General features: G+C 39.2%; 1 protein-coding gene across 26 annotated transcripts in view; it reads left to right on the forward strand.

The window, feature by feature from the left end:
- The first annotated feature begins 120 nt into the window (after positions 1–120).
- The window catches only part of TUT7 (terminal uridylyl transferase 7), a 65,518-nt gene continuing 52,019 nt past the window's right edge, over positions 121–13,619 (forward strand). For 7 of the 26 annotated variants that reach the window (XR_014817710.1, XR_014817711.1, XR_014817709.1 and 4 more), the window contains exons 1-6: positions 121–180; positions 1,315–1,862; positions 8,731–8,912; positions 9,439–9,555; positions 10,062–10,239; positions 12,079–12,167. Coding sequence is in view for 10 of the 26 variants with exons in the window: in XM_003130637.5 (XP_003130685.3) it covers positions 1,346–1,862; positions 8,731–8,912; positions 9,439–9,555; positions 10,062–10,239; positions 12,079–12,167 (1,083 nt within the window). In the remaining 16 variants the exon portion in view is untranslated. Of the gene's footprint in view, positions 821–1,314; positions 1,863–8,730; positions 8,913–9,438; positions 9,556–10,061; positions 10,240–12,078; positions 12,168–13,619 lie in introns of those variants that run through there. The other 19 variants (XR_014817716.1, XR_014817717.1, XM_005656799.4 and 16 more) reach the window with 5 other exon arrangements.

Here is a 13,619-nt window from a genome sequence, read left to right on the forward strand (position 1 = left end):
GCAAGAGGGGCGGGGCGGCGGGCGTTTCCGGCGTGCGCGGCTGAGCGCTCGGGCGGAGGCAAGGCCGGCTCCCAATCGCGCACAATGAGACAGCGCTGAGCGCCGGAAGTGGGGCTGAAGGAAAACACGGAGAGGGAGCCTGGTCGGGACAGGAAGAGGCGGGGGACCGCGGCGGAGGTGGTGAGTGCTCCCGGGCGCCTTTTCGCCTGTGTCTTTCTCAGTTTCGCGTCTGGGGTGGGTCTCCGGTGGGTTCTCGGGTCTCCGGAGTAGCGGGCGGGCCCAGGAGGGGAGATACGTTGGCTTCATCCTCTGCCGTCCTCCTCGCCCTAGTTGTGAGGACCCGGGAGCCCCCGGGCCGGTGGGGACTGAGCTCTCGGGCTGGAGTCCGCATCTTCACTTTGTGTCAGACCCTACGGGGACTAGAGAAGCAGGAATCTCGGTGGAGGCACTCGCTCCCGGCCCCCTGTTTTGCCGGGGGGACCCCGGAACCCTATCGAGGAGGCAGGTCACTTCCTGCTTCCTGGTCCCCGCGGTGGCTTCGTGGCCAGGAGTGCGGAGACGCCTCCTATTTCTCCGCCTCCGACCCGAAGAGTGGAAACTGAGGCAGATCGGAGGTGGGGCTGTCACATGGGGATCGAAGAGGGAGAATTTCTGTTCGTGACAAAACCAAACTTGTTTGGAGTTGAGGATGAGGACTGGGCAGGTTAGCTGGACTTGTCCATCGGTCGGAAAGCCAGCCCCTCTGACCAGAGCGGAGCCTTGGTCGGGAGCCCAGCCCCTCCGAAGCCCAAGCTATAGAAGTCGGGCCTTCTGAACAGTGGTGAGCGGAGCGGAGGCCCCGGGATACCGAGAAGGGATGGAAAAGTGGCGATAAGATGTACTACGTTCACAAAGTTTCGGTTACTTTGTATAACACTTAAAAATAATTGTCAGCTTGTTTTTAAAAGACCGTTTGGGGAGTTCTCTAAAGTATAGGCTTAGGGTGAAGTTTGTTTTTTGTTTTGTTTTGTAAGAAGAGCCTTAGTTATATGGGTAAAAAGTCAACCAGCTTGTCATGAGTGACAGTGTTTTTATTCTCCAATTTTTAAGACAGACTCATAGATTTAATCTTTATGTTAAAGAACGAGTACTAATTTCATGAAGAATATTATGGTATTAAGCCTCCTGACTTCTAGCATAATGCACTGACTATTGGAATGTGACGGAAATTAGGAAAAGAAGAGTTTTCTTACAGGCTTTTGAGCATCTTGCAATAACTGTGGTATTTTGTGTACTTGGCATGATATCCTATAATAGTTTGATACCTTCTTATAGGTGCAGAGTAAGAAAATTGAAGTCAAAGACCATGGGAGATGCTGCCAAACCTTATTTTGTGAAGCGTGCTAAAGAGCGAGGGACTACTGATGATGAAGATTTCAGAAGGGGTCACCCCCAACAAGATTATTTAATAATGGATGATTATGCTAAAGGCTATAGCAGTAAAATGGAAAAAGGCCCTCCCAAAAAAAAATTAACACCAGGGAACTATGGGAATACCCCCAGAAAAGGACCATATGCTGTTTCCAGCAATCCATATGCATTTAAGAACCCAATTTACAGTCAACCTGTTTGGATAACTGATAACCACAAAGATCAGAGTAAGAGATGGCTATCTGATGAACTTGGTAATGCAGACAGTTGGAGAGAATTCAAACCTGGACCTAGAATTCCTGTTTTAAACCGACCAAGAAAAGACTCTTTTCAAGAAAGTGAAGATGTATATAGGTGGCAAGATGGAAGAGGCTGCAGAACTGTAAGACGATTGTTTCATAAAGACCTGACAAGCCTGGAGACCATGTCAGAAATGGAAGCAGGAAGCCCTGGTAATGTTTCCACCCTGTCAGGTTACAACCCTGAAGTCAACAGGATTGTGACTGAAGTCAGTTTTCTTTCTCATTCAGATGAGTTTTACTATTTTCAGCAATGCAGTTCCAGTTTTTCATAGTTTCTGCTTATTTAATATGATTAAGGACCATGTTTTTTGGGTAGCTTCAACACATTGCGTGTATTGGTTCATTTCAAAGTTTACCACAGGCTCATTTTACTTTAGTAAAAACATATTTCCGGAGTTCCTGTTGTGGCGCAGCAGAAATGAATCCAGCTAGGAACCATGAGGTTTCGGGTTTTGATCCCTGGCGTCAGTCAGTGGGTTAAGGATCCGGCACTGCCATGAGCTGTGGAGTAGGTCACAGACATGGCTTGGATCCCGAGTTGCTGTGGCTGTGGCGTAGGCCGGCAGCTGTGGCTCTGATTGGACCCCTAGCCTGGGAACCTCCATGTCCTGTGGGCGCTGCCCTAACAAGCAAAAAAAAAAAAAAAAAAAAATTCCCATTGGTGCTTTTCACAGAAGAGGGTGATCATACCACCCTGGGGATATATTATAATTTCTAGGTGGTGTGTATGTATTTTCTAAATTATGTTATAATACAATTATAATATTTTGTACTTGAATAATGTATGTGTCCATGAAATAAATGACAGAATATAAAGCTTTTTTAAAAAATCTTATTTTAGACTGCATTCATCTCCTGCTTTTGTGAGGAGCATCAGTCTCCAAGGGAGGATAGTGCAAGATTTTTTTTCTCAAAAGTTAACATGGCAAACAGGTTGAAAAACATTAAGTTTAGAACATCAGAAATTCAGAAAAAAGCTTTGTCTTTTATTTATTTTTTATGGCCATGCCCACAGCATATGGATGTTCCCAGGCCAGGAATTGAATCCGAGCTGCAGCTACAACCTACACCACAGGTGCAACAATGCCAGATCCTTAACCCGCTGTACGACAGCAGGAACTCCAAGCTTTGCCTTTTAGTTTCAGTAAAACCAAAACGCACTTCTAAGCTTACTTTGTACTTGATAAGAATTGCCCCAGAGTTATACTCCCCCTGCCTTTTTTGGCAACACTTGCAGCATTTGGAAGCTCCTGGGCCAGGGTTTAAACCCACAGCACAGCAGCAACCAGAACCACTGCAGTTAATAACACCAGATCTTTAACCTGGTGAGCCACAGAGGAACTCCAATTAAAGTTTTTCTAACAGGTGAATAGGTTCTGTCCATGTAGCAATAGTTGCCATAAACAGAAAAATAATTTTTATTTAATGGACAGTATTTGCTAAAATGAAATAAAGTCATAAATTTGAAGGAAAAATAAATTATTAATGTTTAGTCTGAAAATGCAAATTATGCTTGGAAAAAGCATTTATATTTTTTGGCTATAAGCCTTTTTTTAAAAGGCACTATATAGAGTGAGTTGCAAACTAGCCAACACTTTTTCTTTTTACATTTTTTTAAATTTAAAGACAGTATTGGCACTTTCTAGGTCTCCAGAGCCCTTTTCCTTCATAAAATCTCCCAATGACCAGTTTATATATGTGTAAGGCATTTCAATTTTTTGTCTGGACATTTAGGATGCTTCATGAGAAGACTTCTTTTTAATCTTTAGTGTGTCTTAAGATACTATAAAGTGGGGAGAAAGCATGCTCTTCTATATTTTTTAAGATAACAAAAATCAAGAGAAAATGCCTTGTATTGTGTAACAGCAGTAGACGTAAAGAACTCAAATGGAAAGAGGGCCAGTACCTCAATTTTGTAGGTTTTTTAAGCTAGAAAGAACTGGCAGGAATTGTCTGCAGTCCTGTGTCGTGACAAATCAAAGGTAGAGTCACAGTTTTACAAAGCAGGCAGCTATGGCTCTAGAGAGGTTAACTTTATTGAGGCTTGTTTATGCAGAGCGGTAGATGAGGAAGTGGAACTGAAATCATGTACTATGCTGCTCTGGCCATGAACTCTGCCTCCCTGGACCTGGAACCTGACAGAGCGAAACTGAACACATATTCATAATTTCTGGACTTTCGATTTCAAAAGTTTGTGTATATTTAAGTAGTTCTATATCACTGTGTCCACGTGAGACATACACATTTTAATTTAGTTACCAGTTGTTGGTCTTTCAGAAAACAAAATGTTCATCTTGAGCAGCATCATAAAAGGAAAGATTTATAGGTCAGAAGTTTGCAACCAGACGGATATTGAAAGAGATTCTCTACAGACCAAAAACCTCTTATTCTGTACTGCTGTCTAGCCATAAAAGCAACTAAGAGAGTTGCTTTTAAGTGATTTTGACCTGAATTTTTACCGGCTTATTGTTTAAGTTCCATCCCAAACTCAGGTTTTCACTGTGTGAAATTACAGATGTGTGCTTTCAGTTTCCAACTGAAGGTCTGTTCCCTTGAAAATCTTCGTGAAGGAAATATTAAGCTCTGCCATAACATTGCTTACTGTAGAGAGATTCAGTTTAAAGTATAAACTTTGCACTATCCTTAGAGGATCCTAAAAAGGATCTCATTAAAAGAGACTGAAATTTTGCTTATGTCAAAAGTTATATTTCTCTTTTTTTTCCCCCCTAATGACTGCACCTGCAGCATACGAGAAAGTTCCTGGGCCAGGGATTGAATGCGAGCTGCATTTGTGACCAACAGCTGCGGCAAAACCAGATCCTTCAACCCACTGTGCTGGGCCGGGGATTGAACCCATACCTCCCCAGTGACCCAAGCCACTGCATTCAGATTCTTAACCCACTGTGCCACAGCGAGAACTCCCAAAGTTATATCTTAATAAGGAAGGGTCTTGGAGTTCCCATCGTGGCTCAGTGGTTAATGAATCCAAGTAGGAACCATGAAGTTGCGGGTTCAATCCCTGGCCTTGCTTAGTGGGTTAAGGATCCAGTGTTGCCGTGAGCTGTGGTATAGATCGCAGACGAGTCTCAGATCCCATGTTGCTGTGGCTCTAGCATAGGCCGGCAGCTACAACTCCAATTAGACCTCTAGCCTGAGAACCTCCATATGCCGCAGGAGCGGCCCTAGAAAAGGCAAAAAGACAATAATAAAAAAAGACAAAAAAAAAAAGGAGTTCCTGTCATGGCTCAGTGGTTAACCAATCTGACTAGGAACCATGAGGTTGCGGGTTCGGTCCCTGCCCTTGCTCAGTGGGTTAATGATCCGGCGTTGCCATGAGCTGTGGTGTAGGTTGCAGACGCAGCTCGGATCCCACGTTGCTGTGGCTCTGGTGTAGGCCAGTGGCTACAGCTCTGACCCCTAGCCTGGGAACCTCCATATGCCGAGGGAGCGGCCCAAGAAATAGCAAAAAAAAAAAAAAAAAAAAGACAATAATAACAATAATAAGGAAGGGTCTTATTAAATGATGTGAGAAGATGGATGTAACGGAAATTATCTTAGAGTTGCTTTGTTTTTTAATACTAACTCTGTATTTTTCAATTCTACATCACTACCCCTATTTCATTCCTCACATATCCTCGATTGCCAGCCTGTGTATTTGGGACAGTGCCATTAATGATCTTAGCTGGAAAACGTCCACTGAGATACACATTGTCAGAGTTGCCAGCAGAAATGATCCGACTAGTAACCATGAGGATGCCAGTTCAATCCCTGGCCCCGCTCAGTAGGTTAAGGATCTGACGTTGCCACAAGCTGTGGTGTAGGTCGCAGACACAGCTCAGATCCCGCGTTGCTTGTAGCTGTGGCAAAGGCCAGCAACTGCGGCTCTGATTCAACCCCAAGCCTGGTAACTTCCATATGCTGGGGGTGGGGAGCGATACGGCCCTAAAAGGCAAAAAAAAAAAAAAAAAAAAAAAAAAAAAAAAAAACCCAAAACCAGATACACATTGTCTTTTGTGAATGGAATAAAAAACTATATGCAAATAAAATATGAGAAACTTAGAATAGTGTATATGGAGAGTTCATATTACTACAAAAACCCTGGGATGAGGCAGGTAGTCTTTCTTTAGTAATTATGGGAATTTTTTAGCAATACGTAGCCCTGCCTTTCTAGCTTCCATCCAGTGAGACTTTATTTGACTGTTTTTAACTACACAGGCCTATGAAACTCAGTTCAAAAGCTTATGTTGCTTTGTCAGTTTTGGTCTGTTTTAGATGTGAATGGATTTCCTACAAGAAGGGATTTTTCCTATATTGTTAGATTAGAAAGGTGAATTTCAGAATCCCATCTATGCTCTAATCTTTATTTCCAGTCCCTTTGTGTGACTTAGTCATGTGTCCCTGGACAAGTTACGTACCTTCTTGGGCAGGCATTTTTCCCATCTGTACATGGAGATAAATCTTAGCATCCATGGCAGGATCACTGCAGGGATTAAACTGAGGCAGTACACACAAAGTACTTACATTGCATTTGTCACATGATAAAATAGCCCCAGGTGTTGTCATCATCAGTCAGAATTTCTGCAGCCATCCATTTCTCCAAACAAAAACAATAAGGCATTAACTATGCTCTTTGGAGGAAAATTAAAGTTGCTCTTGAAATTGATAGCAAATATAGTTATATTGTGAAGCCTTTGTGATCAAAAAAGAGAAAGGGTTAAAGAAGGAATTTGGTTTCTGATTTTGTTTTGTGGACTAATAATGGACTTTTCTAACAGATACTGCACGTCAGTGTAAATCTTTAATGATATTTGCCTAAGGAATTTCTGCCCTGAATACTGACATCCAATGCATTTAGTTTGTAATAAGCAAATTAAGTGAGAATGCACACACCTCTTAAGTTAAAAGAAATGCTTATCTCAAAAGTTTATGCAGATGAAGAATATTGACCTTAAAAGATCATGATAATTTAATTGGAGGATAAATTAAATTGATAGGAGGATAGACAGATTTTCTCTTCAAAGAACTATTTACTTTTTAGTGTTTTGTTTCATCCATTGTGATTGCTTTTTTTTTTTTTTTAAAGGCCGCACCCACACATATGGAGTTTCCCAGGCTAGGGGTCAAATCAGAGCTGTAGCCACTGGCCTATGCCACAGCAACAGCAACGCAGGATCGGAGGTGCATCTGCCACCTACACCATAGCTCATGGCAATGCTGAACCCTTAACCCACTGAGCGAGGCCAGGGATTGAATCTTCATCTTCATGGATGCTAGTTGGGTTCGTTAACCACTGAGCCACAACGGGAACTCCCTTTAATTTTTTTAAGTCGCTGCTTTGTTGTAGTATAGAAGTTGTTGGCGGAATTTCATTATATTCATCTTAGGGTAAATTGAACACAGTGCTTGCTGCTTTTCCTTTAGAGATGTTGGCGATAGTTTTTTAAAATTCCCTTGTGGCCCTTTTGGCTCAGTAGGTTAAGTATGTGACGTTGTCACTGCTGTGGTGCAGGTTCCATCCCTGGCCTGGAAATTTGCACATTCCACAGATATCGCCAAAAAATAATAAGTAAAATAAAATGAAGGGTTCTATATCTCCCTTTCCTGATAATTTTTTTTTTCAATCAACTGATTATCATACCTGCTATACAAGTAATGGTTTCCACTGAAGACCTGACATGGCAATTGCCACATGTGGAACATTTCTGTAGGTTTATATTTTCAGAGAATGATTTTTGGTAAGCCATTTAAAAACTATACAATCCACTTATTACAGGGTTTTGTTTTTTTTTTTTTTGCTTTTTTTGTTTGTTTGTTTGTCTTTTTTTTTTTTTCAGGGCTGCACCCACGGCATATGGAGCTTCCCAGGCTAGGGCTTTAATCGGAGCTATGGCTGCCAGCCTACACCACAGCCACATCAACTTGAGATCCAAGCTGAGTCTATGACCCACACCACAGCTCACAGCAATGCTGGATCCTTAACTCGCTGAGCTAGGACAGGGATTGAACCTGCAACCTCATGGTTCCTAGTCAGATTCGTTTCTGCTGTGCCATGACAGGAACTCCCACTTATTACAGTTTTAATTGAAGAAATGAATTTCATTTTACTCTCATGTGGTACCAGTAGCTTGCTTCATTTTCAGAACTTGATAGAACTTACCAGTTATTGAAAACAGTTTGTGGTAGATTAGTCTCACAAGCATCTTTGGTTTTACTGAAGTTGAAAAGCTGTGTTTTTAAAAAGGAACAGATTCACTTATTTTAGTTATAAGGATTGTAGAACTAACAGCAGATGAGTTAGTCTGTACTAGTAGAAAAGTTAACTGAATTTTTTTTTCCTTTGAAATGTGCTCAGTATGCAGGCCGTTCAAAGAAACTAAAATGAAAGTAAAGATTGAATGGATAATAGTTGTCCTCGGTAAATGAAATTTTGACGTGGACTTCTTAATGTGGTGGGGAGGCACAATTATGTGAATGCTCAATTTGCAATTAAAGATGGATTTTCACTACAGATAGAGTGTGTGTAGTTGTTTTCTGAGTTTTCTGGAGATATATTTGTCCATCTTTCCTTTGTGGAGATTGTTCACATATAAAAAATGAAAGCAAATGTGGAAAGTTTTATATATATAAAAGATATATACTTGAGGAATACTAGAAAGTATTAGAGAGGTTTGCATTATATAGTATGATGTATCAATTATATTAGAATTACAGTGTACTTGCCTTCAAAGGATAATTTTGACTGTTGCTTAAGTATGTTCAGTGGTATACCAGGAGAGATGATAAAATCAAATTTGATTAAGTTATCCAAAAAGATGATTACTATGGATTGATATATCCAGATGGGAGGTGCTTCATAGTATTCAAGCATTTTATCCATGGGAGAACTATACCTTTCCTTTTGCTCTGTATTCAGATGTCAGTCAGCTACTACATGATCTCATTAAGAACTATGTAAGTTCTGCTTTAAACTCAGTGGTATGATTCAGTATTGCCAATAATATTTTCCCCCTAACTTAAGAAAACAAGAAGCAGAGGTCCAGACCTAGGAAGCCACGGAGGACTAGAAATGAGGAAAATGAACAGGATGGAGACTTGGAAGGCCCTGTGATCGACGAGTCTGTGCTTTCAACGAAGGAACTGCTGGGCTTACAACAGGCTGAGGAGCGATTGAAAAGAGACTGCATCGACAGGCTGAAAAGGGTAACAGCCTTTATTTGTTAGTTAAAATCCTTGCTTTGGTTTAAACTATGTCAGTAATTGGAAATATGTACTCTGAATGAATTATATATCCTACTTTGGTGTGTAAGAACTACAAGGTAAAAGTGATACACAATTTGATTTAATAGAATTACTTTAAAAAAATGATTATCAGGAATTCTCTTGTGGCGCAGTGGCTTAAGGATCCAGCATTGTCACTGTAGTGGCTTGGGTTGCTACTGTGCCATGGGTTCAATCCCTGGCCCAGGAATCTGCATGTTGCAGGCATGGCCAGAGAAAAGGTAACATTAAAAAAAGGAGGTTTTGGGTTTGCTTGTTTTTTTTTAATGATTATTAGCATAGTGATCAAGAGTGATGGTAATAACAATTTTAAAAGTGAATCTTCTGGCCAGTTTTTGTTTACCTGTATATTGTCTTTGTACATCTGTTTCTCTCTATATATGTATGTGTGTGTCTGTAATACATATATATATATATATATATATCTGTAAATCTCTTCAAATTGTAGCGACCAAGAAACTACCCTACAGCAAAGTATACCTGCAAACTTTGTGATGTTTTAATTGAATCCATTGCATTTGCTCATAAGCATATCAAAGAGAAGAGGCACAAGAAAAACATTAAGGTAAGTTTAATGTAACCCAAACAAATATATTCATTTGTCAGTTATTACTCATCATCTTTATGACTTTCCTCTCCTTAAGATTATGATATTAATAATTTTGCTGCTTATGTTATTGAATTTATTTTTGCCAAACTACTTTATATCAGTCAATATGTTTTGCTGGGCAGTCGTGTGAATTTCCTTAAGGACAGTATCAGGATAAATGATGCCATTGCTAGGACCTAGATATATGTCCTTATGCCAGTAATAATAAAGCAAATAATTTGCCATTGCTGTTTCTAATGTTCTTTGCTTACACTTTTTCCTTATTCCTGCCTTCCCTGTATTATCACTTTCTGTGCATAAGGAAGTGTGTGAGTATTTGACAAGATGAAGACTAACATAGCTAAAGTGAGAAGGAGGGCTGAGAAAAATATTCCAGAATATTGTACAGGGTGTTGTCTCAGTGAATGGTAGAAGGTAAAAACGGTGTGAGTCATTTTTAATCTCAACATTGATCTTAAAAGGAGAAGCAGGAGGAAGAGTTGCTCACCACGTTACCCCCGCCTACACCCTCCCAGATAAATGCAATTGGTATTGCCATTGACAAAGTGGTACAGGAGTTTGGCTTACACAATGAGAACTTGGAACAGAGACTAGAAATTAAACGTATCATGGAAAATGTGTTCCAACACAAGTTACCAGGTATTTTCTAGATTTGTTTTTCTTTTTAGCTACCTAAAAGTACCCTGTTCATTTTTCCTACCAGTAGTAATTTTTGCCTAATAGAAATTGATTTGCCATGTCCTGAAGCTCTCAATTTTTTGTGTGATTTTGTTCTTCCTGGCCTACCCCAAGGTAACAAAGACTTTTACCAAACTGCATTGTCATTAACCTGTCTTCATCGTGAGTTTCATCGTGTCCATTTACTTTACATTAAATGCCCCATACTATTAAGAGCACCATGGGACTCTTATGTTTATAATTGTCTACTTTTCTATTTATTTATTTTCCATCTGTGAGTTTTTTTTTTAATTGAAGTATTATTGACTTACAGTATACTAGTTTCAGGTATACAACATAGTGATTCAGTATTTTTGTACGTTACAAAATGATCACCGCATCTTTCTACCTATTTAAATGGATACAATATTTTGAGTTAAAATAAAGAGAAGTATCCTGGAGTCATTTTCAGGTTATCTGTGTCCAAGAAAGGTTCTGTTTAATCACAGTTAAAAGAATTATACTGTCTTGGAAGTTCCCTTGTGGCACAGTGGGTTAAGGATCCAGCATTGCTGCAGCTGTGGCACAGGCAACAGCTGTGGCACAGGTTCGATCCCTGGCCCAGGAACTTCTCTATGCCACAGATGCAGCCAAGAAAAAAAAAAAAAAAAAAAAAGAATTACATCATCTAAAATGAGCTTTGAAAACTAATTTGTAGTAGATTTTGTGTACTGTTGAATTGATTTTCCAAGTTATATCTGTGGAGCCAGGGAAAACGGTTTTTTTTTTTTTTTTTTTGGAAAGCTACACAAGCGATTCTGGCCACAGACAGGGTTGGAATCACGGCTTGAATCCATCACCGTACCACCCATAGAGCTATCTGCTCTCCTGACATCATTCATATTAATATATATTCATAAAAATGAAGGATAGGCGCCTGCTCCATGCCTCGTATAGTATCTCATCCTTTATGTTGTAGAGAAGGTACTGAAAAGTCCTTTGTAATTTTGATTTTTTCCATTGTAAAACTGAATGTACTTTATCATGGAAAACTGTTAAATCCCAGAGAAATCACTTGACTTAACAAACCTGGGGAAAAAACCTATTAAGTCCCCTGATGTGAAGGGATACTATTTTGGCACAACAATAGGAAGGCAGTGGGGGAAATGTCATGAAGAAAATACAGGCAGTGCACATACATACATGTCTTCCTCTGAAGAATGAGTCACTGGCTGCCTAACATTTTCAGTTGTATCGGTGATATTCTAATTATTTTCAAAAGTTTTCCTAAAGGGGTTATATTAAGTTAAATTAAGCTTTTTGTTCCTAATATAATGAGTATTTGTATTGAAAAATAACTTTATGGTGATTTTTGTGAGTATTGTTTTACTGATACATGACTTTATAGTACATGATACCTTTATGTGTTTTCTAAAAGATGAAATGTTTGCATTAACTCTTTAGTATACTGTCAGGTTTATAAATATAAAGCAAAATTGGGCATCCCTTTTCGATGTCCACATTTTAAAAATCAAATAGTTTTTTCTGCAAAAAAATGTGAAGTAATTTTTAAACTTGTTTTACAACTAATACGAAAAGAGTGGCTATTAATTGCTATGTTCCCTTTTAAATAAAGTAAAATGAAGGCAAGAGCAAAGATTCACTCATTACTGTCCTTGGCTTTTGCTGGACTTGACTCCTGTTTTGCTTTTGTGTATAGTTTTAATTGATTGTTCCATTTCTAAAATAGCAGTGTCTTGTAACTTTTGAGAAATTCTACTTTATCACTTTTATTTATTTAAATTTTTTTTTTTTTTTTAGATTGTTCTCTGAGATTATATGGATCATCCTGTAGCAGATTGGGTTTCAAAACTTCGGATGTAAACATTGACATTCAATTTCCAGCCATTGTAAGTCCAAAATGAAATGTTATTTTCACAGAGTTGTGTGGAAATTCTTTTTTTTTTTTTAATATGAGCTATATATGAATATATTCTAGATATTTGAAAACAGCTTAAGTTTAATATTTTTTTCTAAAACATTATTTAAAGTGTAATTTTTTTCCCCTAAAATTGCTGTTTTTGTATGTTCTTCTTTGTGTCTTCAATTTTAGTGCAGTTCCTTTTACACTACAGCTGTTTCATACATACTTCAAACACTGGTTTTCTAACCATGTAAATTTGCTGGGGCTATTTAGGTCTGTTAACTTGAAAGATTAAATTATCTTGATAAGTCAATTTTCTAATGGCAGGAAAGGATTTCAGATTTCAGACGGTGTAGATATATAAATATTTACGACCTGCAAGCTTAATTTGTTCCTGAGTTTCCCTCTTACATACATCTAGCCTATAAAAATAATTAATGCTTTTGAAGAACTACACCTTGCCTAGGTTTCTCATTTAAGTATGGTTCAAAAAATCTTGATGAGTCTGAATTTTAAAACTGGAAGGCACTTTAGTAGATTATCCATTTACCTACTGGTAGCTCTCACAGGCCAGTTTGCAAATGGTTTATGCCCATTCGCTTGGGTTGCTACTTAAAAATAAAGATTCCTAGGCATCACCCCTAGTCACTCTTGTTTCACAAACCTCTCATTCCTGACCATCCGTGGTCAGCTGACCAGTAGATTTTTAACTATCATTTTAACCTTAAATTCTGATTAATAATTTACCAGTGTAGCAGTTATTTTGATTTCATGTCATTTATTCATTTAACAAATGTTCAGTGAGTTCGCGTTATATGCCAAGAACTCTACTGGGTTCTAGAGGACAAAACAGATACAATTCCTTCCTCATGGAATTCATACTAGTGAAGAAAATAAGTAATTATGTATATATAATTAATCATAACGAGAGCTATCCAGGGAAACAGTTTTGAGGCAAAAAAAAAAATAGTGTCACCAAAACTCCCTCTGCACCAATGCAGTTGAATCTCAGAGACACAGTTTTGGGAGGAAAAAAGAATAGCTTTATTGCTTTACCAGGCAAAGGGGGACACAGCTGGCTCCTGCCTTCAAAAACTGTATATCTCGTTGGGGCAGAGGGCCTTGGTGAGGAGTTGTATATCAACAAGAGGATCAGGGTGTGCGGGGATTGTATTTCTTTCATGTGGCCTCAGGTGGGTCTCCTGTTGAGGTCCTGTGGATCTCAACTTGAGGTTATCAGACTGTGACCTTCTCTCTGGAATGAAGAATACTTCATCAAGTAGTTAACATCTTCCCATCTTTTGGGGGTCTCACTTCTGTAAAAGAGCTCAAAGATACTCTTAAGCGTATCCCTTGAGGTGGAACTGGGAGCCTGCCAGTGGCTGCACTATTGTTTCTTGACTACTCCTCCCTTCCCTGGTTAGCACCTGTTTGAACC

This window comes from Sus scrofa, chromosome 10 (assembly GCF_054392235.1).
Source record: "Sus scrofa isolate SSC_HxYL_T2T_F1_AM1 chromosome 10, Sscrofa_HxYL_maternal_Yorkshire_Landrace_v2.0, whole genome shotgun sequence".
Classification (NCBI taxonomy): domain Eukaryota; kingdom Metazoa; phylum Chordata; class Mammalia; order Artiodactyla; family Suidae; genus Sus; species Sus scrofa.